This window comes from Oryctolagus cuniculus, chromosome 7 (assembly GCF_051225735.1).
Source record: "Oryctolagus cuniculus isolate XC-2025 breed Fujian yellow rabbit chromosome 7, ASM5122573v1, whole genome shotgun sequence".
Classification (NCBI taxonomy): Eukaryota; Metazoa; Chordata; class Mammalia; order Lagomorpha; family Leporidae; genus Oryctolagus; species Oryctolagus cuniculus.
In genome coordinates this window covers 1,151,550-1,178,989 of record NC_142873.1, presented here as the reverse complement: position 1 = coordinate 1,178,989, position 27,440 = coordinate 1,151,550, and the positions used below count along the sequence as shown (strand labels likewise).

Genomic DNA, 27,440 nt, shown 5'->3' with positions numbered 1-27,440 from the left:
AAGTTTTCAGTGTTTCACTTCCATAGTAGTTTCCTGCTTAATATCTCTGAGAAGCATAGGGTAGTGGCTCAAATTCTTCAGTTCCTTTCACCTAAGTGCAAGATCTACTACTTATTAGGGGACCTGAGAGCCTGGTCCAGCCATAGCTGTTGCAAACATTTAGAGAGTGAACCAACATAAGCAAGACCTCTCTTCCTCTCTCTCCTCACCCACTTTCTGTGTGTTTCTCTGCCCTTTCTAAAATCATTTTAAAAGTTATTTACTTCTTTATTTGAAAGTCACAGTTAGAGAGAGAGAGAGAGAGAGAGACATAGAGAGATCTTCCATCATCTGTTTCACACCCATGGTTTCTCCAATGGCCGGTGTAGGGCCAGGTTGAAACCAGGAGCGTCTTTTGAGTCACCCATGGGGGTGGCAGGAGCCCAAGTACTTGGGCCATCTTCCACTCTATCAGGCCATTAGCATGAAGCTAAATCAGAAGTGGAACAAGTGTGACTTGAACTGGTGCCTATATAGGATGCCAGTATAACAGATGGCAGCTTTGCATACTGCAGCACACCATCCTCCTCTCTGCCTTTCAAATAAACAAATCTTTAAAAAAGAAATGAAAATGTCCTTAAGATAGTAAAAGTCATCATGATTGAGCACTGAGGAATCGATTGAAATGATTACATTTTAAAAGATTTATTTATATATTTGAAAGGCAGTGTTAGAGTGAGAAAGGGAGAGACTGATTTTCCTTCTGGTTTGTTCTCCTCCAAAATGGCTGCAATGACTGGGGCTAGACCAGGCTGATCTCATGAGATAGGAGCTTCTTCCAGATATCACATGGGTTCAGGGGCCCAAGCATCTGGGCAAGCCTTTGCTGCTTTCCCAGACACATTAGTAGGGAGCTGGATAAGTTTGGAGCATCAATATCTATGACATCTTCCTTGTAGTACAAGGATATAGAGCCCATCTGGCACAATTTACGTCCTATATATGGGTGGGCCAAGTATAACAGCTTGCAACTCTCAAGGTTTGGACTAGATGGGTTCTGAGGAATTGTGTTATAACAGATATTAATCCATAACTCTTGGTTTAAGCTTTTGTTAGCAGATAATGCTGTGACTACTTTGGGTCTCTGGATTGTCACCAGTGAAGGCATCCAGATTAATAGTAATGAAATCAGCAGTCAGTAGAATGGTGTCCAGCTGAACTTAAATGGTTTTTCTTTATTATTGTTAGAATAGTGACCTCCTGCTGTACCCTGGCATCTGGACATAGACAGCAGACATTGGAAGCCATCCCCTTTGCCAAATGGAGTATGCCAAGTTTGGGTCCATCATCTATTAAGGAGGCCTTAGTAGCCATTCTCATGTTTTACTGTTCTATATCCATGGCCAAAGTCCTACTAGATAACAAGGTTTGGAGAATCACAGGCTCAAGGTGTGTAGGTGACTGTTTTTCCAGTATAGCACAATTAATAGAAATCTAATTTAATTTTACTGGCACATAGCAAGGTTCCAAGAGAGGTTATTCCTTGCATCACAGCCCTTGAGAAGTAGTGGATATCACAAATGATCCAGAGAATTTAGAAGGCATATGAGCTCCTCGAGTGAAGAAGTCACTGAGAGCACTAAGGATAGTGCCCACAGTATTCAATTTGACTTTTCATTGGAAGGGGGGCCATATAAGCTGGACTGATTTGTAGCATCCATGACAATTAATTTTTTAAATGAGGCATGCATTGCACCAAAACCCAGGAAGGACTAAAAGGTATTAGCATTGTATGTTCTTCACAAGTGTGTCAAATAGTCTCATGAAGGGAGGAAGTCATCAATGTGATATATTCTTGTGCTCCTGATAAAAGCTGGTACAGTTAAATTCTTTGCAAAAATTATGTTTGATGGCCAAGTCAATGAGATGCTCATGTATACCCTAGAAAAAGTGTCTTTCCAAAGTGAAGGCAAACTAGACTGAGGAGCTGTTGGAAAAGCTTTGAGCAAAAACACATTTGCCACTTTTGTAATAGTTAAGACAGGTCATTTATCTACTAAGAGGCATGAGATATGTTAATATTAGATATAAAGTATGGTGAACATAATGGCATATAGCATTAAGATTTTAGTAATCTACCATGAGATGCCATTTACTTTTTTCCAGATTCAACAGGTAAAATTGGGCTGCCAAGTGGGAAACAGCTGGAATAATCACCTTTTTGTTTATTAAGTTTAAGGTAATACATTTTAATGCATGAAGACATTGAGTTTCCTTTTATTATGTCATCTTAATTATTTTAGTTTGGGACCTGTGGAGTGTTATTTTCCCTAGTTAAGTTGTAGCTTAAAATTTTTATTTTAATAATTACTTGCTGTGTTAGGCCATCTCTCCCACCTGTGGGATTTTTTGAGTACATCTGACTATGGGAAATTTAGGTAATACTATAGTTAAAATGAGATGTACCAAATAAATAATTTTTTTCTTCTGATACATATTTTGGAACTTTTCTAAAATGATATTGAGCACCCTGTTTAAATTTAGGGGGATTCCCTGGGTAAGACTGTTATTTGAGACACATTACTGATTTCTTCTATGAAAATCTGTGAATAAGTGCATCTAGAACCTGGAAAAGTTGATGTCTTATGCTGAAGAGACATAAGAATCAATGTCTTTTTATCTTTTTTTAATTATATACTTTACAAATAACTTTTAGATGACTAAAAGGATGAAATTATGTACTTTTCAGAAATTTATACCTATATACAAAGATAGTTGATATATTATACATTTTCTTTCTTTAGGTTTTTAAGACTTCTTAGGACTGGCACTGTGGTGTGGGCAGAGGCCCACACACTTGGGCCATCTTTTGCTGCTATTTTCCCAGGTTCAATAGCAGGGAGCTGGATCAGGAGTGGAGAGACTGGGACACAAACTGGCACAAATATGAGATACCATTCCCATCTAGTAAAACTTGATCAGATAACACTGGTTGCTTCTATTAGTGATAAGTAGCTCAAGCTTGACCTCAAATTTAGTCCTTGTAGGATCCTGAATTAGTTTCAGTCTGTGATTCTCACTCTCTTTATATCTTAGGGACTATATTTTTCATTATTGATTCAGTAAAATCAAGTGTTAGAGCTCCTATTTCTAAGTGCTTGAAATTAGAAATGCTGGTCAGAAGGTGTATTTAGGGTTTGGTGCCATGGCTCACTTGGTTAATCCTCCACCTGTGGCACTGGCATCCCATATGGGCACCGGGTTCTAGTCCTGGTTACAGCTCTTCCAGTCCAGCTCTGTGCTGTGGCCAGGGAAGGCAGTGGAGGATGGCCCAAGTGTGTGGGCCCCTGCACCCCCATGAGAGACCAGGAAGATGCACCTGGCTCGTGGCTTTGGATCAATGCAGCGCTGGCGACAGCGGCCATTTGGGGAGTGAACCAGCACAAGGAAGACCTTTCTGTCTCTCTTTTACTGTCTATAACTCTACCTGTCAAATAAAAACAAAGGTGTATTTAAAATCAGTGAGAGAAAATGAATTGTAAAAGATCAATCAACAACAATTGAGTGTTGCGTGCTGCCTTCCCACTTTCTTCTCAGGAATCCCCACAGAATTTTCCAGCATAATTCTAAAATCAGCAACTCCTGCTGTCAGAAGTGTGTGGCTACCACTATGGGGAGCAATAATTTTTAGAAAGGACAAGGGAATTCACTATTTCATGATACTATTCTTGTTTGATGCCTACAACTTCATTTTCTGTTTGCATTGTATGATGCTGGGAACTAAGTAATAATTTTATTCTGGGTCTGAGGTGAAGTTATGTAAGATTGAAGTTCAAGACTGAAGTCCTTCAATTTGCAGAATGAAGTCACTGAAAGGCAATTACCAGATGATACAGGCATTTGCATGGCACAATTCATACACTATACATAGAAAAAATGATCAGTAGCTGTGGGCCAACAGTCAATGGCCCATGAGACCATCACTCAAATCCTCAAGAGTTTGTCTATAATTTCATGGCAATTCTCATTAGACTAGTTTCATACAAGATGGCCGTGGGAGGAGTAAAAGCAGGAGCTCCGTGACACCCTAATATTTGTCTCTTGCCTAATTTGTGTCAGAAACTACTACTTAAGTGCAGTGTTTTTTAAAATATAGCTTTGTTAAAAATATACAGATAACTGGATGTGATAGATAGATGAATTTCAGGATGTTTTGGGTAAAGAATATTCACAAAGATTTTACAAGGCATTCACCCTGTTTTCCAGCCATATTAATGTACCAAATTATTACTATTTTACTGTAAAATATGATCCATTGATGGTCCACAAATTATTTTAATAGGTAAGATCAAGCATCATTTTAAAGGATTAAAAATGATTTATTCAGGATATTATTTTCTTCTTTAAACACTAAAGTTAAAGAGAGTCCTTGGAGGTTTTTTCTAAGTATCTGTAGAAGTATTTGAGGTTTTAGAACCACAATTTAATTATGAGAATTTAAAAAATATTTATATATATAAAGACAATTTCCAAAAATTCTTTCCACATTTTAATTTCTCGACTTACAGTATGTTTCTTTTCTTTTCTTTTCTTTTCTTTTCTTTTCTTTTCTTTTCTTTTCTTTTCTTTTTTACAGGTAGAGTTAGACTGTGAGAGAAAGAGAGACAGAGAGAAGGGTCTTCCTTTTTCCATTGGTTCACACCCCAAGTGGCCACCACGGCTGGCACGCTGTGCTGATCCAAAGCCAGGAGCCAGGTGCTTCCTCCTGGTCTCCCATGCAGGTGCAGGGCCCAAGGACCTGGGCCATCCTCCACTGCACTCCTGGGAAACAGCAGAGAGCTGGACTGGAAGAGGAGCAACTGGGACAGAATCCAGCACCCTGACTGGAACTAGAACACGGGTGCTGGCGCCGCAGGTGGGGGATTAGCCATGGTGCCGGCCAAGTTATAGTATGTTTCTTTCAAATATATTTGCCAAGCCAGGAATTAATGAGGAATTGGAATATTATGCGAGCACTTCATATGGTTAGACAAGTTTTATGTATACTCGCTGTATCCTAAGAGGTTGATTTTCCAGCAAATTTCTTTCTAATGGAGCTGTGCACTGTTTTACAGGGAAAGTAGCTTCATCAGCCCATGATGTCAACAGGGAAAGATCATGGAAAGTCTCCTTTGTTTTCCTTCTCAGCATATGCCATTGCAACCACTCCCACCATCTTTAGAGAATTTCTGGTCCTGAAGCTGTCCTCATATTGCTCAAGGACTGTGTGATTGGTTTCTATGTCTGTGAATGTTAGTGTGGGGGTAAAGGGAACTTTGGAGAGCAGGGCAGGTTCCTGTCTCTTGATGGCATAGGTGCAGTTGTAGATTGGAGGCATTATAATCTCTCTTTCAGATACACCCTATAGACCTTGGCTGGTTCAGGAAGGGATACCAGTGGTAGATCCTCAGTTCCAAAGTCATAGAAGGAATGAATAATGTTGGATTTTCAAGGATTTTTTTTTTTTGTCAGAAGATGAGGGGCTAGCGCTGTGGCTCAGTGGGTTAGCGCCCTGGGCTGAAGTGCCAGCATCCCATATGGGTGCCGGTTCTAATCCCGGCTGCTCCTCTTCTGATCCAGCTCTCTGCTGTGGCCTGGGAAAACAGTAGAAGATAGCCCAAGTCCTTGGGCCCCTGCACCCATGTGGGAGACCCAGAAAAACTCCTGGCTCCTGGCTTCGGATTGGCACAGCCATCTGGGGAGTGAACCAGCGGATGGAAGACCTCTCTCTCTGTCTCTACACCTTTCTGTAACTCTGCCTGTCAAATAAATAAAAATAAATCTTTTTAAAAAAGAGAAGATGATGTGTCTGACAGAAGACCAGTGGGTCTCCAGGTACACAGAAAGGGGTTCTAAAATTTCTGTAGACAACTAGTCTCATACAAGATGGCTGTGGGATGGAGATGGGTATTCAGACCATTTGAGCTGAATTGTATATGAGCTGAATGTAGGTTGCACCTCTGTCACTGTTTACTCATCTTTAAGATGAGTATAGCAACAATACTAGTGAAATGTCTTCACTGTGAAATGTGTGCACTCTGACTTACACTGTGTTGCAATTGCATTTATGGGGTTTCTGGTGTATCTTCCTTAAATGAAGTTTCTCATTTCCTGCACTGTATAGCCTTCCCAGTGCTACTCATTCAAGGTTACAGAACTTATACAATAAACAGTTTCTGGGAACATGGAAGTTTGGGTACTGGGGGACAGTCCCATTTCCTTTGGAAGTGAGAAGTTTTTATGGCATTTGAAGAAGGGAGCTCAATAAATAGGAATCTTTTCTAACAGAATACAACTTAAAGCTCTCTGAGATAACACCTTAAGGCTCAGAGCAGAGACAAGAGTCATTAAAAAGTAAAGATCCTAGTTGCATGGTTCAAGCAGTTATGGGTCATACTGACCAGAGTGAACAAGATGTGCTTGATATTACGTTACCTCACCCATTAGTTTTCAAAACTTGGTGGTAATAGAAGTCCTGGACCAGCATTCAAAAGAGAGTTGTGAGTGGATTAGAAAGACAAGGGTCTTAAGGGTACAGCCTGGAGTGGAGGGATAACCTCTCCAATCTGAGAGTCACTATTTGCATTGCTTCCTGCCACATGCCCATTACATCACTCCACTATCAGCATCTCTAGAAATGGAGGTCTGTAAAATCTAATCTGTTATATACTTGGTACCTGGGCTATGCTTCTGCCCACTGTATTCTTTTCCTCTTTAACTTTTATTTAATAAATATAAATTTCCAAAGTACAGCTTTTGGATTACAATGGCTTCCCCCCACCACCTGCAACCCTCCCATCTCTGGCTCCTTCTCCCATTCCATTCACATCAAGATTCATTTTCAATTATCTTTATATACAGAAGATCAATTTAGCATATATTAAGTAAAGATTTCAACAGTTTGCACCCACACAGAAACACAAAGTGTAAAGTACTGTTTGAGTACTAGTTACAGCATTAATTCACATTGAACAACATATTAAGTACAGAAATCCTACATGGTGAGTAAGTGTACAGTGACTCCTGTTGTTGATTTAACTATTGACAGTCTTGTTTATGGCATCAGTAATCACCCTAGGCTCTTGTCATGTGTTGCCAAGGCTGTGGAAGCCTTTTGAGTTCACCGACTCTGATCTTATTTAGACAAGGTCATAGTCAAAGTGGAAGTTCTCTCCTGCCTTCAGAGAAAGGTAGCTCCTTCTTTGAAGGCCTGTTCTATCCACTGAGATATCACTCACAGGGATCTTTTATTTAGGCTTTTATTTCTTATTTTTTTTATTTTTTTTTTCCAGTGTGTCTTGGCTGTCCATGCTTAAAATACTCTCATGGGCTCTTCAGCCAGATCCAAATGCCTTAAGGGCTGATTCTGAGGCTAGAGTGCTGTTTTCCCATGTTGGATCATTCTCTCCTTTTTAATTCTGTCAGTTAATATTAGCAGATACTAGTCTTGCTTATGTGATCCCTTTGACTCTTAATCTTATCATTATGATCAACTGTGAACAGAAATTGATCACTTTGACTAGTGACATGGTATTGGTACATGCCACTTTTATGGGGTTGAATTGGAATCCCCTGGCACATTTTTAACTCTACCATTTGGGGCAAGTCAGCTTGAGCATGTCCCAAATTGTACATCTCTTCCCTCTCTTATTCCCACTCTTATATTTAACAAGGACCACTTTTCAGTTAAAGTTAAACACCTAAGAATAATTGTGTGTTAATTAAAGAGTTCAACCAAAGTATTAAGTAGAACAAAAATGTACTAAAAGGGATAAAGTATTAAGTTTTTCATCAATAGTCAGGAAAAGGGGTGATCAAGTCACTGTTTCTCAAAGTGTCCGTTTCGCTTCAACAGGCTTCCTTTTAGGTGCTTGGTTAGTTGTCACAGATCAGGGAGAACATATGATATTTGTCCCTTTGGGACTGGCTTAATTCACTCAGCATGATGTTTTCCAGATTCCTCCATTTTGTTGCAAATGACCAGATTTCATTTTTTTTGACTGCTGTGTAGTATTCTATAGAGTACATGTCCCATAATTTTTTATCCAGTCTACTGTTGATGGGCATTTGGGTTGATTCCAGGTCTTAGCTATTGTGAAGTGATCTGCAATAAACATTATGGTGCAGACATCTTTATTATTTGCCAATTTAATTTCCTTTGAGTAAATTCCAAGGAGTGGGATGGCTGGGTTGTATGGTAGGGTTATATTCAGGATTCTGAGGAATCTCCAGACTGATTTCCATAGTGGCTTGACCAGTTTGCATTCCCACCAACAGTGGGTTAGTGTCCCTTTTTCCCCACATCCTCTCCAGCATCTGTTGTTGGTAGATTTCTGAATGTGAGCCATTCTAACCGGGGTGAGGTGAAACCTCATTGTGGTTTTGATTTGCATTTCCCTGATGGCTAGTGATCCTGAACATTTTTTCATGTGTCTCTTGGCCATTTGTATTTCCTCTTTTGAAAAAATGTCTATTGAGGTCCTTGGCGCAATTCTTGAGTGGGTTGTTTGTTTTGTTTTGAAGATTCTTGATCTCTTTGTAGATTCTGGTTATCAACCCTTTATCTGTAGCATAGTTTGCAAATATTTTTTCCCATTCTGTCAGTTGTCTCTTCACTTTCCTGACTATTTCTTTTGCAGTACAGAAACTTCTCAATTTGATGCAATCCCAAGTGTTAATTTTGGCTTTGACTGCCTGTGCCTCTGGGGTATTTTCCAAGAAGTCTTTGCCGGTGCCAATGTCTTGCAGGGTTTCTCCAATGCTCTCTAATAATTTGCTGGTGTTGGGTCATAGATTTAGATCTTTAATCCATGTTGAGTGAATTTTTGTGTAAGGTGTAAAGTAGGTGCCTTCCTTCAAGCTTCTGCATTTGGAAATCCAATTTTCCCAGCACCATTTATTGAATAGACTGTCCTTACTCCAGGGATTGGCTTTGGATCCTTGATCAAATATAAGTTGGCTATAGATGTTTGGATTTCTGGTGTTTCTATTCTGGTACATTGGTCTATCCACCTGTTTCTGTACCGGTACCATGCTGTTTTGATTGCAACTGCCCTGTAGTATGTCCTGAAATCTGGTATTGTGATGCCTCCAGCTTTGTTTTTGTTGCACAAAATTGCTTTCGCTATTCGAGGTCTCCTGTGTCTCCATATGAATTTCAGCATCATTTTTTCCAGATCTGAGAAGAGTGTCTTTGGTATTTTGATTGTTATTGCATTGAATCTATAAATTGCTTTTGGGAGAATGGACATTTTGATGCTATTGATTCTTCCAATCCATGAGCATGGAAGATTTTTCCATTTCTAGGTATCCTCTTCTATTTCTTTCTTTAAGATTTTGTAATTCTCATCATAGAGATCTTTAACATCCTTGGTTAAGTTTATTCCAAGGTATTTGATTGTTTTTGTAGCTGTTGTGAATGGGATTGATGTTAACAGTTCTTTCTCAGCCATGGCATTGCCTGTGTATACAAAGGCTGTTGATTTTTGTGCATTGATTTTATATCCTGCAACTTTGCAAACTCTTCTATGAGTTCCAATAGTCTCTTAGTGGAGTTCTTTGGATCCCCTAGATAAAGAATCATATCATCTGCAAAGAGGGATAGTTTGAGTTTTTCCTTCCCAATTTGTATCCCTTTAATTTCTTTTTCTTGCCTGATGGCTCTGGCTAAAACTTCCAGAACTATGTTGACTAGCAGTGGTGAGAGTGGGCATCCCTGTCTGGTACAAGATCTCAGTGGAAATGTTTCCAACATTTCCCCATTCAATAGGATGCTGGCCATGGGTTTTTCATGAATTGCTTTGATTGTATTGAGGAATGTTCCTTTTATACCCAATTTGCTTAGAGTTTTCATCATGAAATGGTGTTGTATTTTATCGAATGCTTTCTCTGCATCTATTGAGATAATAATATGGTTTTTCTTCTGCAGTTTGTCAATGTGGTGCATCACATTGATTGATTTGCGAACATTGAACCGTCCCTGCATACCAGGGATAAATCCCACTTGGTCTGGTTGGATGATCTTTCTGATGTGTTGTTGCATTCAGTTAGCCAGAATTTTATTGAGGTTTTTTTCATCTATGTTCATCAGGGATATTGGTCTGAATGTTCTTTCAGTGCTGCATCTTTTTCCAGCTTAGGAATTAAAGTAATGCTGGCTTCATAGAAAGAATTTGGAAGGATTCCCTCTTTTTCGATTGTTCTGAATAGTTTGAGAAAAATTGGAGTTAGTTCTTCTTTAAATGTCTGGTAGAATTCAGCAGCGAATCCATTCAGTCCTGGGCTTTTCTTTCTTGGGAGGGCCTTTATTTCTATCTCAGTTATGGGTCTGTTTAGGTTTTCTATGTCTTCCTGGTTCAATTTAGGTAGGTTGTATGTGTCCAGGAATCTATCCATTTCTGACAGTTTTTCCTGTTTGCTGGCATACAAGTCCTTGTAGTAATTTCTGATGACTCTTTTTATATCTTTGGTGTCTGTTGTTATGTTTCCTTTTTCATCTCTGATTTTATTGATTTGGTCTTTTCTTTTTTTAGTTAGTTGGGCCAGTGGGTTGTCAATTTTATTTATTTTTTCAAAAAAGCCAGCTCTTTGTTTGGCTGATCTTTTGTAATTTTTTTTTTTTGATTCAATCCTGCTGATTTCTTCTCTGATTTTAATTATTTCTCTTCTACTAGATTTGGGTCTGGTTTTTTGCAGTTTTTCTAGATCCTTGAGATGAATTGAAAGCTCATTTATTTGGTGTTTTTCCAATTTCTTGATGTAGGCACCTATTGCTATAACCTTTCCTCTTAACACTGCTTTTGCTGTATCCCATAAGTTTGATATGTTGTGTTGTTATCCTCATTTACCTCCAGAAAGTTTTTGATTTCTCTTTTGATTTCTTCTATGACCCAGTGTTCATTCAGGAGCATGTTGTTCAGTCTCCATGTGTTTGCATATTCTCTAGGGATTCCTGAGTTGCTAATTTCCAACTTCATTCCACTATGGTCTGAGAAGCTGCATCGTATGATTCTAATTCTTTTAAATTTGCAGAGACTTGCTTTATGGGCTAGTATGTGGTCAGTCCTAGAGTAGGTTCCATGCACTGCTGAGAAGAATTTAAATTCTTTAAGTGTAGGATTGAAAGTTCTGTAGATATCTGTTAGATCCATTTGGGCTGTAGTGTCAATTGAAACTGCTGTTTCCTTGTTGATCTTCTGTCGGGTTGATCTATTTCTGAGAGTGGAGTATTGAAGTCGCCCAATACTATTGTATTTGAGTCTATGTCTCCCTTTTAAGTCCCTTAACACATCTTTTAAATAAACCGGTGCCCTGTAATAAGGTGCATATCCATTTATAATAGTTATGTCTTCCTGTTGAATTGTTCCCTTAATCATTATATAGTGCCCCTCTTTGTCTCTCTTAACAGTTTTTGTGTTAAAATTTATTTTGTCTGATATTAATATGGCTACACCTGCTATTTTTTTGGTTTCTGTTGGCATGGAATACATTTTTCCAACCTTTTACTTTCAGTCTGTATGCATCTGTATGGAAAGATGTGTGTCTTTTTCTTTTTTCTTTTTTCTTTTTTTTTTTTTTTTTTTTTTTTTTTGACAGGCAGAGTGGACAGTGAGAGAGAGAGACAGAGAGAAAGGTCTTCCTTTTGCTGTTGGTTCACCCTCCAATGGTCGCCGCCACTGGCGCACCGTGCTGATCCGATGGCAGGAGTCAGGTACTTATCCTGGTCTCCCATGGGGTGCAGGGCCCAAGTACTTGGGCCATCCTCCACTGCACTCCCAGGCCACAGCAGAGAGCTGGCCTGGAAGAGGGGCAACCCGACAGAATCTGGCACCCTGACCGGAACTAGAACCTGGTGTGCCAGCGCCACAAGGCAGAGGATTAGCCTAGTGAGCTGCAGCACCGGCTTGGAAAGATATGTTTCTTGTTGGTAGCAAATAGATGGGTTTTTTTCCTTAATCCGTTCAGCCAGTCTGTGTCTTTTAACTGGAGATTTGAGTCCATTAACATTCAATGTGACTATTGATAAGTAGTAACTTTGCCCTGCCATTTTCCCAAAGATATTTCTAATATATGCTTTGAAATTCCTGTGATCTTTTACTGGGAGATTTTCTTCCTTTACCTTTTTTCATATTTATGGCCATGTTTCTGTGTTTCTCTGTGTAACACATCTTTAAGCATCTTTTGCAGAGCTGGACGAGTGGTGACAAATTCTTTCGATGTCTGTTTGCTATGAAAGGTCTTTATTTCACCTTCATTCACAAATGAGAGCTTAGCAGGATATAATATTCTGGGCTGGCAATTTTTCTCTCTTAGTACCTGGGCTATATCTTGCCATTCCCTCCTAACCTGTAGGATTTCTGATGAGAAGTCAGCTGTGAGTCTAATTGGAGATCCTCTGAGAGTAATCTGATGTTTCTCTCTTGCACATTTTAGTATCTTTTGTTTATGTTTCACTGTAGTGAGTTTGATTACAATGTGTTATGTCGAGAATCTCTTTTGGTCATGTTTACTAGGGTTTCTATGAGCTTCCTGTACTAGGATGTTTCTGTCCTTCTCCAAATTCAGGAAGTTTTCTGCTAGTATCTCACTAAAAAGGCCTTTCTCTCTCTCCATGCCTTCAGGAACTCCTGGAACCTGAATGTTGGCTTTTTTAATAGTATCCTGTAGATTTCCAACAATATTGTTTAGATTTCTAATTTCCTCTTCTTTTCTTTGGTTTCACTGTATGCTTTCCTGTGCTCTGTCTTCTAAGTCCAGTAGTCTCTCTTTTTAAGGCTCTCAAATGCATTTGTCATTTGATCTATTGAATTCTTCATTTCATTTTGATTTCTCTTCACTATCACAATTTCATGTTCTACTAATTGCTTCATTTAATTTTGATTTTTCCTTAAGATTTCATTTTCATGAGAGATTTTCTACCCTGTCCAGTAAGGATTTCTGTAGTTCAAGAATTTGTTTTTGAGAACTTCTAAGTGTTCTTATCATATATTTTTTGAAATCCATATGTTGCATTTCTTCTATCTCATCATCTTGGCTTGGGGTATCTTGTTCTCTTGGGGGCATCATAATGTCTTCCTTGTTCTTGTTTCCTCAGTTTCTGCATTTCTTGCTTGGCATTATGGAGATATTCTTTGGTTTTCTTCTTCTTTTTTTTTTTTTTTTTTGCTGTTGTGGTTTTTCTTGTTATACTATGACTTGATTAAGTGGACTGTCTGCTTTTGATGGATCCTTAGAGGCTTGTGATGGGTGTTGCCAGAGAGCTCTGTTTGATTCTTCAGGGTTAAGGGTGACACACCCAGGTTAGACATATTAAATTTTTCTCTTTCTCTCTTTTTTTTTTTTTTATTATTAAGAAGGGAAGTAATTCCACACAGCTGAGTGGAATTGAAGGCAGTCAGTGTCTGAGCTCTGGCCCCTGTGGGTATAATATTTGTCTGCTCTGTCCCAAGGACCACACAAAGGATCTGTGCAGTCCTCAGTGTAAGCTCAGATTCCCCTGAAGTCTTCCACCAGGTTTCCAAGGTTACCAAGTTTGTGGCATCTCCTAAGAGTACTCACATCTCAGGCACTCCACGAGTTCTCTCACACACCCTCAGTTTGTTTTTTTTTTTTTTTTCACAGTCACAGTTCATAAGCTCCCACACATCACTAGGTCCTAACCTCCTTTTATTTCTCGCACCAGAGTCAGGTTTTTCTGCTTGGCTGAGGGCGGGCACAGCCCTGAGGTAGCACAGCTTTTACATATGTCCAAAATGGTGCCTGCTCTTTGTCTTGCTCACCTTTGTAAGGTGAGTGGAGAGAGAGAATCATGTCCATACTGGTCCCTTTTATTTTATTTTATTTTATTTTATTTTATTTTATTTATTTTATTTCAGTCTTTTAGTTAGCCTAGTGGTCTTTCCCCCACAGGGCTTTAAGCCTCATTCCCTCTAGGCTCTTCCTGCGACATCCCTGCCAGTGTCTTGGGCTACTGAGGTTTTGCCTCACCTCCCTTTCCAGCACTGGCGTGTAGACTCAGCAGCTTGGGTCCTGAGCCATGGGCACCCGTACCCTCCACATGGGTCCACCATGTCCCACTAGTTCTGGAAGAGTTCCTTCTGCAGTTTTTTCCCCTAACTCTTCCCTGAAACTACAGTATCTCCACTTTTATTAAACTATCTTTTCCTGGACTATCAGTGTGCTCCCTCCCTATTCCACCATCTTGGAGGACTCCTGCCCCCTGTATTCTAATAGTCCTTCTTGGTAGCTCAAGGAAGTTTTGCCAGGATCTCTGTAAAAAAGATGAAATAAATTGTATTTCAGGAGAAAAGTGCTTTGTGTAGTGTCACATGATTTGTAAATACCCAGCACCTTAACTTCTGCCTAATGTTCTCTATCTTGCCACACTTAATTAAAAAACATTTATTTTTCAGATCCATTTCAGAAATTGTCACCAATTCAAATAGTACTGCTTTAGAAAACTTTCATGAGCATGTCTTTCCTTTTGCTACTAATGCTATGTTTGGAGTGTATTACTTCAAAAAGCATATCATGAGGCTGGTGCTGTGGCACAGCAGGTTAATGCTCTGGCCTGAAGTGCCCACATCTCATATTGGCACAGGTTCAAGACTCGGCTGCTCCACTTCTGATCCAGCTCTCTGCTATGGCCTGGGAAAGCAGTAGAAGATGGCTCAAGTCCTTGGGTCCCTGCACCCATGTGGGAGACCTGGAAGAAGCTCCTGGGTCCTGGCTTTGGTTGGTGCAGCTCCGGCCATTGCAGCCATTTGCAGAGTGAGCCATCAGATGGAAGATATCTCTCTCTCTCTCTCTCTCGCTCTCTGCATAAATTTGACTTTCACATAAATACATCTTTAAAAAAAACAAAAAGCATATCATAAAAATTTCCTCCCTTTCAGTAATTTCTTCTTGAACAACATGCAGTATACATGCAGCTACAGAAAATTACTGTGAACCTTTATCCTGCCTTCTGAGATAGTAAAAGTATATTAAATTAGATTTCATATGATAATAAGCTTCTTAAAATTTAAACCAAAAGAACACAATGACCATATATAAGCCAAAATGTGAAGAACAACCTTATGGTCTCCAGATAATTTATTTTTATGAATCCCAGGACTTTTTTTTTTTTTTTGTATCAGCAGCTTTTCTAAGGTCTAATTGATAGGCAAAGATTGTGTTTATAGGAGCTTTTATTCAAGTTTTTTTAAAAAAAATTATTTCAAAGTATTGTATATAGAGGAGAGACCCAGAGGGATCTCCCTTCTGCTTGTTCACATCACAGATGGCTGCATTGAGCAGGGCCAGGAAAGAATGAGGCCAGGAACCAAGATCTTCATCTGGATCTCCAACATTGGTAGCATTTGCCCAAGTATTTGGATCATCTTCCATTGCTTTTCTCAGGCCATCAGCAGGAAGCTGGATCAAAAGCAGAAGAGCCAGAACATGACCCAGTGCTCATATGGGGTGCTTGTATTGCAGACGGCAGGTTTACTTGCTATGTGACAATGCTGGCCCTGTTTTATGGGAACTTCCAAATGAAATTTTGAAGTTGTATGCATTGTAGTTTGCATGTAATTCAACTTTCTGCCATACTTACTGATATATATCAGCATTTGATGTAGGACAAATCAGAAAACACAATGGCTTAACAAATAGCCATTTGATTTGCAGTTCAGACTCTGTGTTATGGGCTGTACTCAGCTGGGCAGTTCCTATGATCAGTCCAGGAGCAGAAATGAGAGTTTAGTCATTTGGGGAACTGATTGAGGCTTCACTTAAGTGTCTGGGGTTTGTGGTGAATCTTGGCTATATATTATCTTTTTTTTCTTTTTTTGACAGGCAGAGTTAGAGAGAGAGAGACAGAGAGAAATGCCTTCCTTCCATTGGTTCACCCCCCAAATGGCTGCTATGGCCAGCATGCTGTGCTGATCCAAAGCTAGGAGACAGGCACGTCCTCCTGGTCTCCCTTGTGGGTGCAGGGCCCAAGCACTTGGGCCATCCTCCACTGCCTTCCCAGGCCACAGCCGAGAGTGGACTGGAATAGGAGCAACTGGGTCAGAACCAGCACCCCAACTGAGACTGTCACCTGGAATACCAGTGCCACGGGTGGAGGATTAGCCTAGTGAGCCACGGCACCAGCCTACATACTATCTCTTCAACAGGCAGGCCCCAGGGTTTTTCAGAAGATAACTGTCAGAAAAAGAAAAGCTGAGAAGGCAAATACTTTACAAATTGTCTATTTCTGGGGCTGGTTCTGTGACATAGCAAGTAAAGACACCGCCTGCAGTGCCAGCATCTCATATGGGTGTCAGTTCATGACTCGGCTGCTCCACTTCTGATCCAGCTCTTTGCTACAGCCTGGGAAAACAGTAGAAGATGGCCCAAGTCCTTTGGCCCCTGCTCCCTTGTGGGAGACCTGAAAGAAGCTCCTGGTTCATATCTTTGGATCTACACAGCTCCAGCCATTACAGCCATCTGGGGAGTGAACCTGCAGTTTGAAGAACTCTCTTTATTCCTCCTTCTCTCTCTCTCTCTCTCTCTCTCTCTTCTCTGCCTCTCCTTCTCTCTTTGTGTAACTCTTTCATATAAATAAATATTTTAACAAATTGTCTATTTCTATCACATTTACTGGTATCTCATGGGGGTAAATCAATTGAAATGGTGAAATTCATGGTCTTTTTCAAAAATATTTATTTATTTATTTGAAAGAGTTACACACAGAGAGAGGGAGAGGCAGAGAGAGATAGAGAGCTCTTCCATCTGCTGGTTCACTCCCCGTTGGCTGCAATGGCCAGAGTTGTGCCAATCCAAAGCCATGATCCAGGGATTCTTCTGGGTCTTCCACATGGGTACAGGGGCCCAAGGACTTGGGCCATCTTCTACTGCTTTCCCAGGGCATAGCAGAAAGCTGGATCAGAAGTGGGGCAGCTGGGAATCAAACCAGTGCCTATATGGGATGCCAGTCTGCAGGTGGCAGTTTTACCCGCTAGGCCACAGTGCCAGCCCCAATCCAGGGTTTTGTGAAGGGATGAATACAGGGAAAGGTGCTACTTGGAATCATTACTGGTAAAGTGCACTGCATTAAATATACATTATGTGTATTTGTTAACTTTCTTTAGTATAAACTTCAATAACAACATAATGTTTATCTCTGATAACCTTATTCATTTGAACACTCAACTTTTCTTTTTACTTTCACATTATTATTTTACAAAATTTGTAGATAATGCTTTTGTTAAACCAATGCTAACTTCTGTTTAATCTCTGCTACTTAATATAGGTGGATGCATTTTCCTATGTATTTCTATTTTTACAGGATTATTCCTCCACAGTGAAGCTGATGTTTTCTTGGTTAATGTATTTATTATTCTTTATTCATTCTATTATATCCTTTTTTTCCCACTGTTCAGTGCAGAAGGAAACCAGAGTTGTTTTTTTTTTTTTTAAAGATTTCATTTATTTATTGAAAGAGTTGCAGGGAGAGAAAGTCTTCTATCTGCTGGCTCACCCTCCAAATTACTACAAAGGCTGGAGCTCAGCCGATCCAAAACCAAGACCCAAGAGCTTCTGGGTCTCCCATGCAGGTGCAGTGGCCCAGGGACTTGGACCATGTTCCACTGCTTTCTCAGGACATAGCAGAAAGCTAGATTGTATGTTGAGGAGGCAGTACTCAAACCAGAACCCATATGGAATGCTGGCACTGAAGGCAGCAGCTTTACCCATTATGCCACAGCGTTGGCCTCCAGAGTTTTCTTTGAACTCCTGCCATTCACCTTCTCTCCCAGGTATGATTCTGGGTCCTCCACATGTTTCTAAGAGGAAAGAAAATTAATATATCACCTGTAAGTGTTTTTTTTTTTTTTAAATTATTCCCCAGCTTGTCAGTACTCATTTTAGGTGTTTAATGCTAGTTTATTTATTTATTTTTTTAGAATTTTTTTATTTATTTGAAAGTCAGAGTTACAGAGAGGCAGAGGGGGAGAGAGAGAGAGTCTTCCATCTGCTGGTGCACTCCCTAGTTTGCCACAGTGGCCGGGGTTGCACTGGTCCAAAGCTAGAATTGAAGAGCTTCTGGGTCTCCCACATGGGTTCAGGGGCCCAGGGACTTAGGCCATCTCCTACTGAATTCCCAGGCCATAGCAGAGAGCTGGATTGGAAGTGAAGCCACTGGGACTTGAACTGGCACCAATATGGGATGCCAGCACTGAAGGCAGTGGCTTTACCTGCTAGCCACAGTGCCAGTCCCAGTATACTAGTTAATTAAAATGGAAAATATGGGGCTGGCTCTGTGGCTCAGTGGGTTAATGCCCTGGTCTAAAGCATCGACTTCCCATATAGGCACCGGTTTGAGACCTGGCTGCTCCACTTCTGCTCCAGCCCTCTACTATGGCTTGGGAAAGCAGTGGAAGATGGCCCAGGTCCTTGTGCCCCTGAACCCATGTGGGAAACCCAGAAGAAGCTCCTGGTTCCTGGCTTCAGATTGGTGCAGTTCCAGCCATTGCAGCCAACTGGGAACTGAACCAGCAGATGGAAGACCTCTCTCTCTCTCTCTGCCTCTCCTCTCTCTGTGTAACTCTGACTTTCAAAATAAATAAATAAATCTTTACAAAATTTTAAAATAGAAAAATAAACATAAAATTTGTTATCACAGAATATACAGAAATGAATTATGAATTTGGCATGATTATGAAACGTTACTGTCATCTATAATAATGCAGTTTGGTTTCTTGTCTTTCTGTTGCTATAGCAAAATATATATTTGTTACATGAATTGAGTTGAAACTAAGCACAATATGCTACATTTTTGGGGTCATGTCTGAAACATTCTACACATAGATGATGTACTGAACAGTGTTTTAGTGCTACCTATGAAGTAAACACTTAGCATTCTGCAAGAGGAAGAGTTACCTAGTGCTGGAACACAAATCAGTTAAGTTTGTTTTCAAATTGTTAGAGTAATGGAGTTCTTAATACCTTTGAGAAGCTGAATTGGATTCTGGAATAGGATAAGGAATGTGTGGAGAAAAGAATCTACTGGAGGCTCATTTATTTTTTTAAGATTATTTATTTGAAAGGTGGACTTGCAGAGATTGGGAGAGACAGGGAGACAAAAGGATATATCTTCTATCTAGTGTTCATTCCCCAAATGCCCACAATGGCTGGGACTGGGCCAGGCCAAAGCCAGGAGCCTGGGACTCCATGGGTCTCCCACATTGGTGGAAGGGTCCAAATACTCAGGCCATTTTCACTGCTCTTTCAGATTAGCAGGGAACTAGATTGGAAGTGGAGCAGCAAGGACTCAAGTCCTCTGTTTACATGGGATGCCAGCATTGATGGTGGAGGCTTAGCCTGCTGGATCACAATTCTGGTGACTATTGCAGGTTCTGAAACGAATCTCTAAGCATTTTTCTCAGTGAGTCACAAATGCAGATTGTACTGCAGACATTCCCAGGTTCTCTTTTTGGGCAAATAATTCCATTGCTTTCATTTAATTATGTATAATGTTATTTCAAATGTTTATCATTTGAATGCTTTGGGCAAGTATTTTCATTGCTTTCACTTTAATTAGGTATAATGTTATTTCAATTGTTTATCAGTAGAATAATCATAGACAAGGGCAAAAGCTAATTTGTATTCTTTGTCTTACCTGTATTTTCTCTTTTACTTAAAAAAATATTTATTAGCTTGATAGAGAAAAAAGTTGATGGACTGAGAGATAGAGAGCTTTGACACATTAATTCACTTCCTAGATAACCATACCAAACAGGTGGGGCAGGACTGAAGCCAGGATTGAGGAATGGAATCTAGGCCTCCTTCATTGGTGACATCACCATTGCTTCCCCAGGTTTGCATTATCTGGGAGCTAGAAACTAGAGCTGGCATTGGAAATCATAGACACTCTGAGGTGGCATCATAAACAACACTAAGCTAAATGTCTGCCCTGTCTTTTAATATATTTTTTCTCTGACATATTGGAAATGATATGCATGGTGTTTTCCTGGAAATTGTTTTCTGTTCATTCCCATCGTAGTTTCACTGATGGTTTCTTGCCTTTTTTCTCAATGCTTCTACATACTTCTCCTTAACATTGCCCAGTCAAGAGTCAGTATTGCCCCTCTTCTAGCCTGCTGTGCAATTCCCCTTGACAGATGTGGCCTTTGTGATTTGAACCTCCTGGTTCCCTCCAGCTTGGGCATGTCTCACAGCCTGCAGATCATGGGTTTGACTCTGTTGAATGCTCCGTGTGGCTTTCTAAACACTCCACAAGTCTAATGTGAAACCATATCCTTCCTTTTTTCCTTCATATCCATACACAACTGTCAGTGTTTATTTTGTGACAGAGTTAACATGTTGACTGGAAGTGTATTATTATAGGTGATGACAGCATTTGAAGACCTGGCTGTGTACTTTACGTGGGAAGAATGGCAGAAAATGAACAACGCTCAGAAAATCCTGTACAGAGATGTGATGCTGGAGACCTACAGCAGCCTGTTCTCCTTGGGTGAGTGACACCCATCACATGCCCAGTGATAACATTTTCTTGCTATTTGACAAATAAGGAAACACTTTATAATGTTTAATATTGGACAGGATTAGAATTTGAGTCCATGAATAATCCGAATATCTACCATCTAACAAAAGATTCAAATTGGAACATTTGTTGCATAGCTCCTGAACCAAGCTGTAGCCCTTTAAATAACCCAAGATAGTGATTTTACAAAGTCTTACTTTGTTTCCATTAATAGGGCACTGCATTACCAAACCTGACTTGATCTTCAAATTGGAGCGAGGAGAAGAGCCATGGATCGTGGATGAATGCTTGAATCTGAGCCTTTCAGGTCAGTCTGCACATAAGAGACAGGGAGGCCAAGGCAGAAAGTGTGCAGATGTTGACTGGTGTTCTTTCCATGAATTTTTCTCAAGCCTTACTCCTGATGACAGCTGGTTTTGTGCATCAGACACAGGCATTTAGAGATACCAATATCTTTCTAATTTTTGTTCTTAGTGAAGATGTCCTTTGATTAAAAAAAAAAATCCAGTCATTTTCTGATGTTACTAAGGCTTTTATCTAGGTTTGATACATTCCCCCAATTCTAACTTGTCCTTCTCTACACTTTCATACCTTTCCCTTCATGCACTTATTAGTTCCTTCAGTGCTTGTTAGTTAGGCAACATACAGAAACTTATTTTTTTTAGGATTAATTTTTCTGTGTTTTTTTTTTTTTTTTTTTTTTTTTGACAGGCAGAGTGGACAGTGAGAAAGAGAGACAGAGAGAAAGGTCTTCCTTTTGCCATTGGTTCACCCTCCAATGGCCACCATGGCCGGTGTGCTGTGGCTGGCACACCATGCTGATCCAAAGCTAGGAGCCAGGTGTTTCTCCTGGTCTCCCATGTGGGTGCAGTGCCCAAGGACCTGGGCCATCCTCCACTGCACTCCTGGGCCACAGCAGAGATCTGGCCTGGAAGAGGGGCAACTGGGACAAAATCCAGCACCCCGACCGGGACTAGAACCTGGTGTGCCGGTGCTGCAGGTAGAGGATTAGCCTATTGAGCTGCCATGCCAGGCTGTTTCTGGTTTTTTTTTTAAAGATTTATTTATTTATTTGAAAGTCAGAGAGAGAGAAGAGGGAGAGGCAGAGAGAGAAAGAGAGGTCTTCCATCCACTGGTTCACTTCCCAATTGGCTGTTGTGGCTGGGGCTGTACTGATCTGAATCTAGGAGCCAGAAGCTTCTTCCAGGTCTCCCATATAAGTACAGGGGCCCAAGTACTTGGGCCATCTTCTACTGCTTTCCCAGGCCATAGCAGAGTGCTGGATCAGAAGTGGAGCACCTAGGACTTAAACTGGTACCCATAAGTGATGTTGGCACTGCAGGTGGTGGCTTTATGCTATGCCACAATGCCAGCCCCCAGAAACTTATTTCTAACTCATTGCTCAGATTGAGTTCCCACTCATGATTTTGCCCAGGCATAGGACTTGCTCAGGACTGAATCAATAAATGTGAACTCTCTCTTAGTCTCTTTCTTTTTTTTCCTCTGTGCCTCTCAAATAAATAAGAAAATTATAGTCTGTTGGAAACATTTGAGGAGTGAGCCTACAGTTGGCAAACCTCTTTTTCAGTCTGTTTTTATCTCTCATTCTGTCTCTCTGACTCTCAAGTAAGTAAATAAGTAAATGCTAAAAGATGGTCATGTGGCTGGCGCTGTGGCACAGTGAATTAACACCCTAGCATGAAGCACCAGCATCCCATATGGGCACCAGTTTGGGACCCAGTTGCTCCACTTCCAAAAGCAGTAGAAGATGGTCCAAGTCCTTGGTCCCCTGCACCTGAGGGAGACCCAGAAGCAGCTCCTGGCTTGTGGCTTCAGATCAGCACAGTTCTGGCCATTGTGGCCAATTGGGGAGTGAACCATTGGATCAAGACCTTACTCTATCTTTGCCTCTCCTCTCTTTGTGTAACTCTGACTTTCAAATAAATAAATAAATCTTTAAAAATAAAACATGGTCATGAGTAAGCCTCTGTGCTGTGACATCAGAAATTATGAAGCTAGGAATGACACTGTGGTGCAGTGTGTTAAAGCTCCAGCCTGTAGCACTAGCATTGCATATGGGTGCCAGTTCAAGTCCCAGCTGGTCCCCTTCTAATCCAGCTCTCTGCTAATACACCTGAGAAAAGAGCAGAGGTTGGCCCAAGTCTTTGGCCCCCTGTACCCATGTGGGAGACAAGAAAGATACTCCTGGCTCCTAACTTCATTTTGGCCCAGCATTGGTTGTTGTGCCCATATGGGGAGTGAACCAGCAGATGGAAGACTTCTCTCTGTCTCTCTCTCTATAATTCTAGCTTTCAAATAAAGTAAATCTTTGAAAAAAAAGAAATCCTAAACTAAGCATGAACTTACATAAAACATGAAAATAAGTGATCCTAGACTCACCAAGAAAATACTGAGATTTTGAGACCCAAGGTCAAGTAGCCTCATGGGGTTATGTTGAGTGGCTCAGATTTCTTTAAGGGTGGAGTTTGAAGTATGATTTCTCTTATTTTTCAGTATCATTGAAAATAAGCAAACAAAAAGATAAGAAAAGCATAGGAAATGAAGCTTTCAGTGAAAATAGGAGGCAACTGATCAAAAGCCTCCAGAAATTCAAATTATCACACAGGAATGTTTCTAGAAAGAATTTAGAGGAGGTAACCAGCACTGATGATTTCAGAATGAGTTAGAAAACACTTTTCAAAGATGAGCAATTCCCGGTTTGCAGAAACAAATTCTTCAAACTGATTGGGAGTGTTTAACTAAAGTGGTATATTGGGAATTTTCTGTACCTGTTGTACTTCTGAGAAGCTGAAGGTGTTGGGTGTCCTTAGGAATTTGGGGAAGCTGTCATAGAGTAGAGACAAAGTCATTTTTCATTTGAAAAATCCCACAAATGATGTTTACCTAGGAAGACTGAGCATGAGACACTCATAGATTCAAATCCTACTCCTTAAATGTTGTCCTGCTTAAAGTACAGGCACATTTCACTCTTCTCCACCTGCAAGTAAATGATCAGTAAAACTTTTTCATGTTTATGGTTGAGATATCAGAGAAGCAAAAAGCACACAATTTTTATAAAAATAAACTGGAGAAAAAGCACAAGGAAAAAAATGGTTGCTAGGTAGTGGGTGAATATTTGTATTAAATATTTGCCCATTCTTTAAAATATTTTATAGTTATTTCATCTTTGTGAAAGGCAGAGTGATAGTGAGAGAAGAGAGAGAGAGAGAAAGAGGTCCTCTATTAGCTCACTTCCCAGATGCCTGCAACACTTAGGTCTAACTAGTCTGAAGCCAAAACTCTAGAATCCCTCTAGTCTTCCCTGGTTTCTCACAGGTTCCCAGGCACATGAACCATTATCTGCTTCCTTCCAGTTTACATAGGCAGAGAGCTGTACTGAAAGCAGAGTAGCCAAGGCTCAAACCAACACTGTTTTGAGATGCAGGCATCCCGCACATCATAGCACAAATGTCATTCTACCATCCTTAACAAATTCCCATAGTAAAAAGGATCATGTTTGAACATTGGGAAACCTCATGGTATATTAATGTATTAAGGAGGAAAACCATATAATGGTCACAAATAAGTACCTCATACTGATTTTGTGAACATCTTATGCCACTTGGATTACAAGTAACTTCATTCCCTTTACATGAGTATGCCAGGAGAAACAGTTACATGTGATTCAGTGACATGATTGCTTTTTTCTCATTTCAGTGGTCATGAAAAGGGATGACCTGATTAGGATCAACCAGGAAAGTCAGGACAAAAATCTGAATCAGGATTTTATGAAAAATAACAAGACATCAGCTCTCAAGAGAATTGAATTAAGAAAAACACTTAGTTTAAATTCAAGCCATGTTCCAACACTGATTATTAAAAAGGGAATCTATTCAGGATTGAAGCCTGAGGAATGCAATAAATGTCACACTGTGTATCCCCCCAGTGGGCCTGATCAACTACAGGCTGGAGAGAAATTTGATAACACTAAGATACCTGGAAAATCTCTCCAGTTCTGTGAGCCTCCTAGCCAGCTTGACAATATTCACATCATGAAGCAGCCATTTGGACCCACTGGACAAGCAAAAGTCTTCACAAGAAAGATGTTCTGTAAATCTGAGAGGGTTCATATGGCAGAAAACTGTAATAAGTCAACTGTCACTTTTGGAAAAGCAACACAAATAGAAAAAGCTATCCATGAAAATTCTAGCCTCAATATGCATCAACAAACTCACACAAGAAAGAAATTTTATAAGTACATTATGTATGTTGAACCTGTCATTCACCAGTCACATCTTGCAATAAACCAGAAACTAAATACAAGGGAAAAACTTTACACATGTAAACCTTGTGGAAAATCACTCAGTTTTAATTCACCTTCTGAATGTAATGACTGTGGAAAAGCCTTTGGACAAAAGTCAGTCCTCAGGAAACAACAGAAAGTTCACACAGGGGAGAAACCTCATGAATGTAGTTTCTGTGGAAAAGCCTTTGGACAAAAGTCAAACCTCATCATACACCAGCGAATTCACACAGGGCAGAAACCTCATAAATGTAATGACTGTGGAAAAGCCTTTGGACAAAAGTCAAACCTCATCATACACCAGCAAATTCACACAGGGGAGAAACCTCATAAATGTAATGACTGTGGAAAAGCCTTTGGACACAAGTCAAACCTCCTCATACATCAGCGAATTCACACCGGAGAGAAACCTCATAAATGTAATGACTGTGGAAAATCCTTTGGACAAAAGTCAGACCTCATCATACACCAGCGAATTCACACAGGGGAGAAACCTCATAAATGTAATGCCTGTGGAAAAGCCTTTGGACAAACGTCAGGCCTCAGGAAACATCAGAGAATTCACACAGGAGAGAAACCTCATAAATGTAATGACTGTGGAAAAGCCTTTGGACACAAATCAGGCCTCAGGAAACATCAGCGAATTCACACAAGGGAGAAACCTCATAAATGTAATGACTGTGGAAAAGCCTTTGGACGAAAGTCAGAGCTCCTCATACACCAGCGAACTCACACAGGGGAGAAACCTCATAAATGTAATGACTGTGGAAAAGCCTTTGGACGAAAGTCAGACCTCATCGTACACCAGCGAATTCACACAGGGGAGAAACCTCATAAATGTAATGACTGTGGAAAAGCCTTTGGACAAAAGTCAAGCCTCATCATGCATCAGCGAATTCACACAGGGGAGAAACCTCATAAATGTAATGCCTGTGGAAAAGCCTTTGGACAAAAGTCAAACCTCATCATACACCAGCGAATTCACACAGGGGAGAAACCTCATAAATGTAATGACTGTGGAAAATCCTTTGGACAAAAGTCACACCTCCTCATACACCAGCGAATTCACACAGGGGAGAAACCTCATAAATGTAATGACTGTGGAAAAGCTTTTGGACGAAAGTCACACCTCATCATACACCAGCAAATTCACACAGGGGAGAAACCTCATAAATGTAATGCCTGTGGAAAAGCCTTTGGACACAAGTCAGGCCTCAGGAAACATCAGCAAATTCACACCGGAGAGAAACCTCGTAAATGTAATGACTGTGGAAAAGCCTTTTTCTATAAGTTATACTCATATCAAAACAATTCATACAGGGCAGGAACCTTATGAATCTAGTAAGTGTGGAAAAGCCTTTATAAATCATGTTGTGAATCTGTGGTATGATATGAGCTATGATTTATAACATGGGAGAGACTTCATGAATGCAGTGACTGTAGAAAAGCCCTTGGCAATAAGTCACATCTCAGAATGCATCAGAAAATGCACAGGAAGAGAAACCTTTTGGACATAATGACTTGGAAAGCTTTTTCCCATAATTCAGCCCTCATTGCACATCATCTAATTCATATGGGGGAAAACACTTTGGATATAATGCATATGGAAAAGCCTTTATCCATAAGTAACACCTCATAAAACATCAGAATTCACATGGGGGAGAAACCTTATGAATGGAATGAATGTTGGAAAACTCTGCCAAAATCACACAATATAACATCAGAGAATTTATTACATGGTGGAAATCTTGTAATAAATGTGGGAAAGCCTTTTGTCAGAAGGAATACCTCATAACATGTAGATCAAACAAGGGAGAGAACTTAAGAATATAATGAATGTGAAGGACTTTTTCCAAAATCAACATAACCATGTTACAGAGCCTTTTGCTGGAAATTACATCCCATACAATAGGCACTCCCATAAGGAAGAAAGGTTGGGACCAGCGCTGTGGCACAGTAGGTTAAAGCCCTGGCCTAAAATGCCTGCATACCACGTGGGCACTGGTTCTAGTCCCAGTTGCTCCTCTTCCAATCCAGCTCTCTGCTATGGCCTGGGAAAGCGGTAGAAGATGGCCCTGCACCCACATGGGAGACCCAGAAGAAGCTCCTGACTCCTGGCTTTGGATTGCTGCAGCTCCAGCCATTGCATCCATCTGGGGAGTGAACTAGCAGATGGAAGACCTCTTTCTGCTTCTCTGTCTCTAACTCTGTCTTTCAAATAAAAAAATTAAATTGTTAAAAAAAAATGAAGTTCAGAAATATTATTAGTGTGACAAAAAGCCATTTGTCAGAAATGGCATTATACATCAGAAAATTCACACAAGTGGTTTCTTAGGAGTGTAATGAATGTGGAAGTATATTTTCATAGAATTCAGGCTTGCATAAATATGCAACTCAAAAAAGGTGATATCCTTCAAGTGCAACAGAGCTCAAAAAACCATAGCCAGAAATTAAACATCAGGCTGGCACCGTGGAGCAATAGGTTAATCCTCCACCTTCTATGCTGGCATCCATATAGGTGGCAGTTCTAGTCCCAGCTGCCCCTCTTCAATCCAGCTCTTTATTGTGGCCTGGGAAAGCAGTAGAAGA

At 40.3% G+C, this 27,440-nt stretch overlaps 1 protein-coding gene across 1 annotated transcript in view; it reads left to right on the top strand.

The window, feature by feature from the left end:
* The window catches only part of LOC138848167 (uncharacterized), a 45,633-nt gene extending 18,536 nt beyond the window's left edge, over positions 1 to 27,097 (top strand). Inside the window, 4 exon segments of the mRNA XM_089336785.1 lie at positions 20,392 to 20,518; positions 20,763 to 20,855; positions 24,266 to 26,160; positions 26,162 to 27,097. Of these exon segments, the coding sequence (XP_089192911.1) occupies positions 20,395 to 20,518; positions 20,763 to 20,855; positions 24,266 to 26,160; positions 26,162 to 26,260 (2,211 nt within the window). The 5' untranslated portion in view covers positions 20,392 to 20,394 and the 3' untranslated portion in view covers positions 26,261 to 27,097.
* The last annotated feature ends 343 nt before the right edge of the window (positions 27,098 to 27,440 follow it).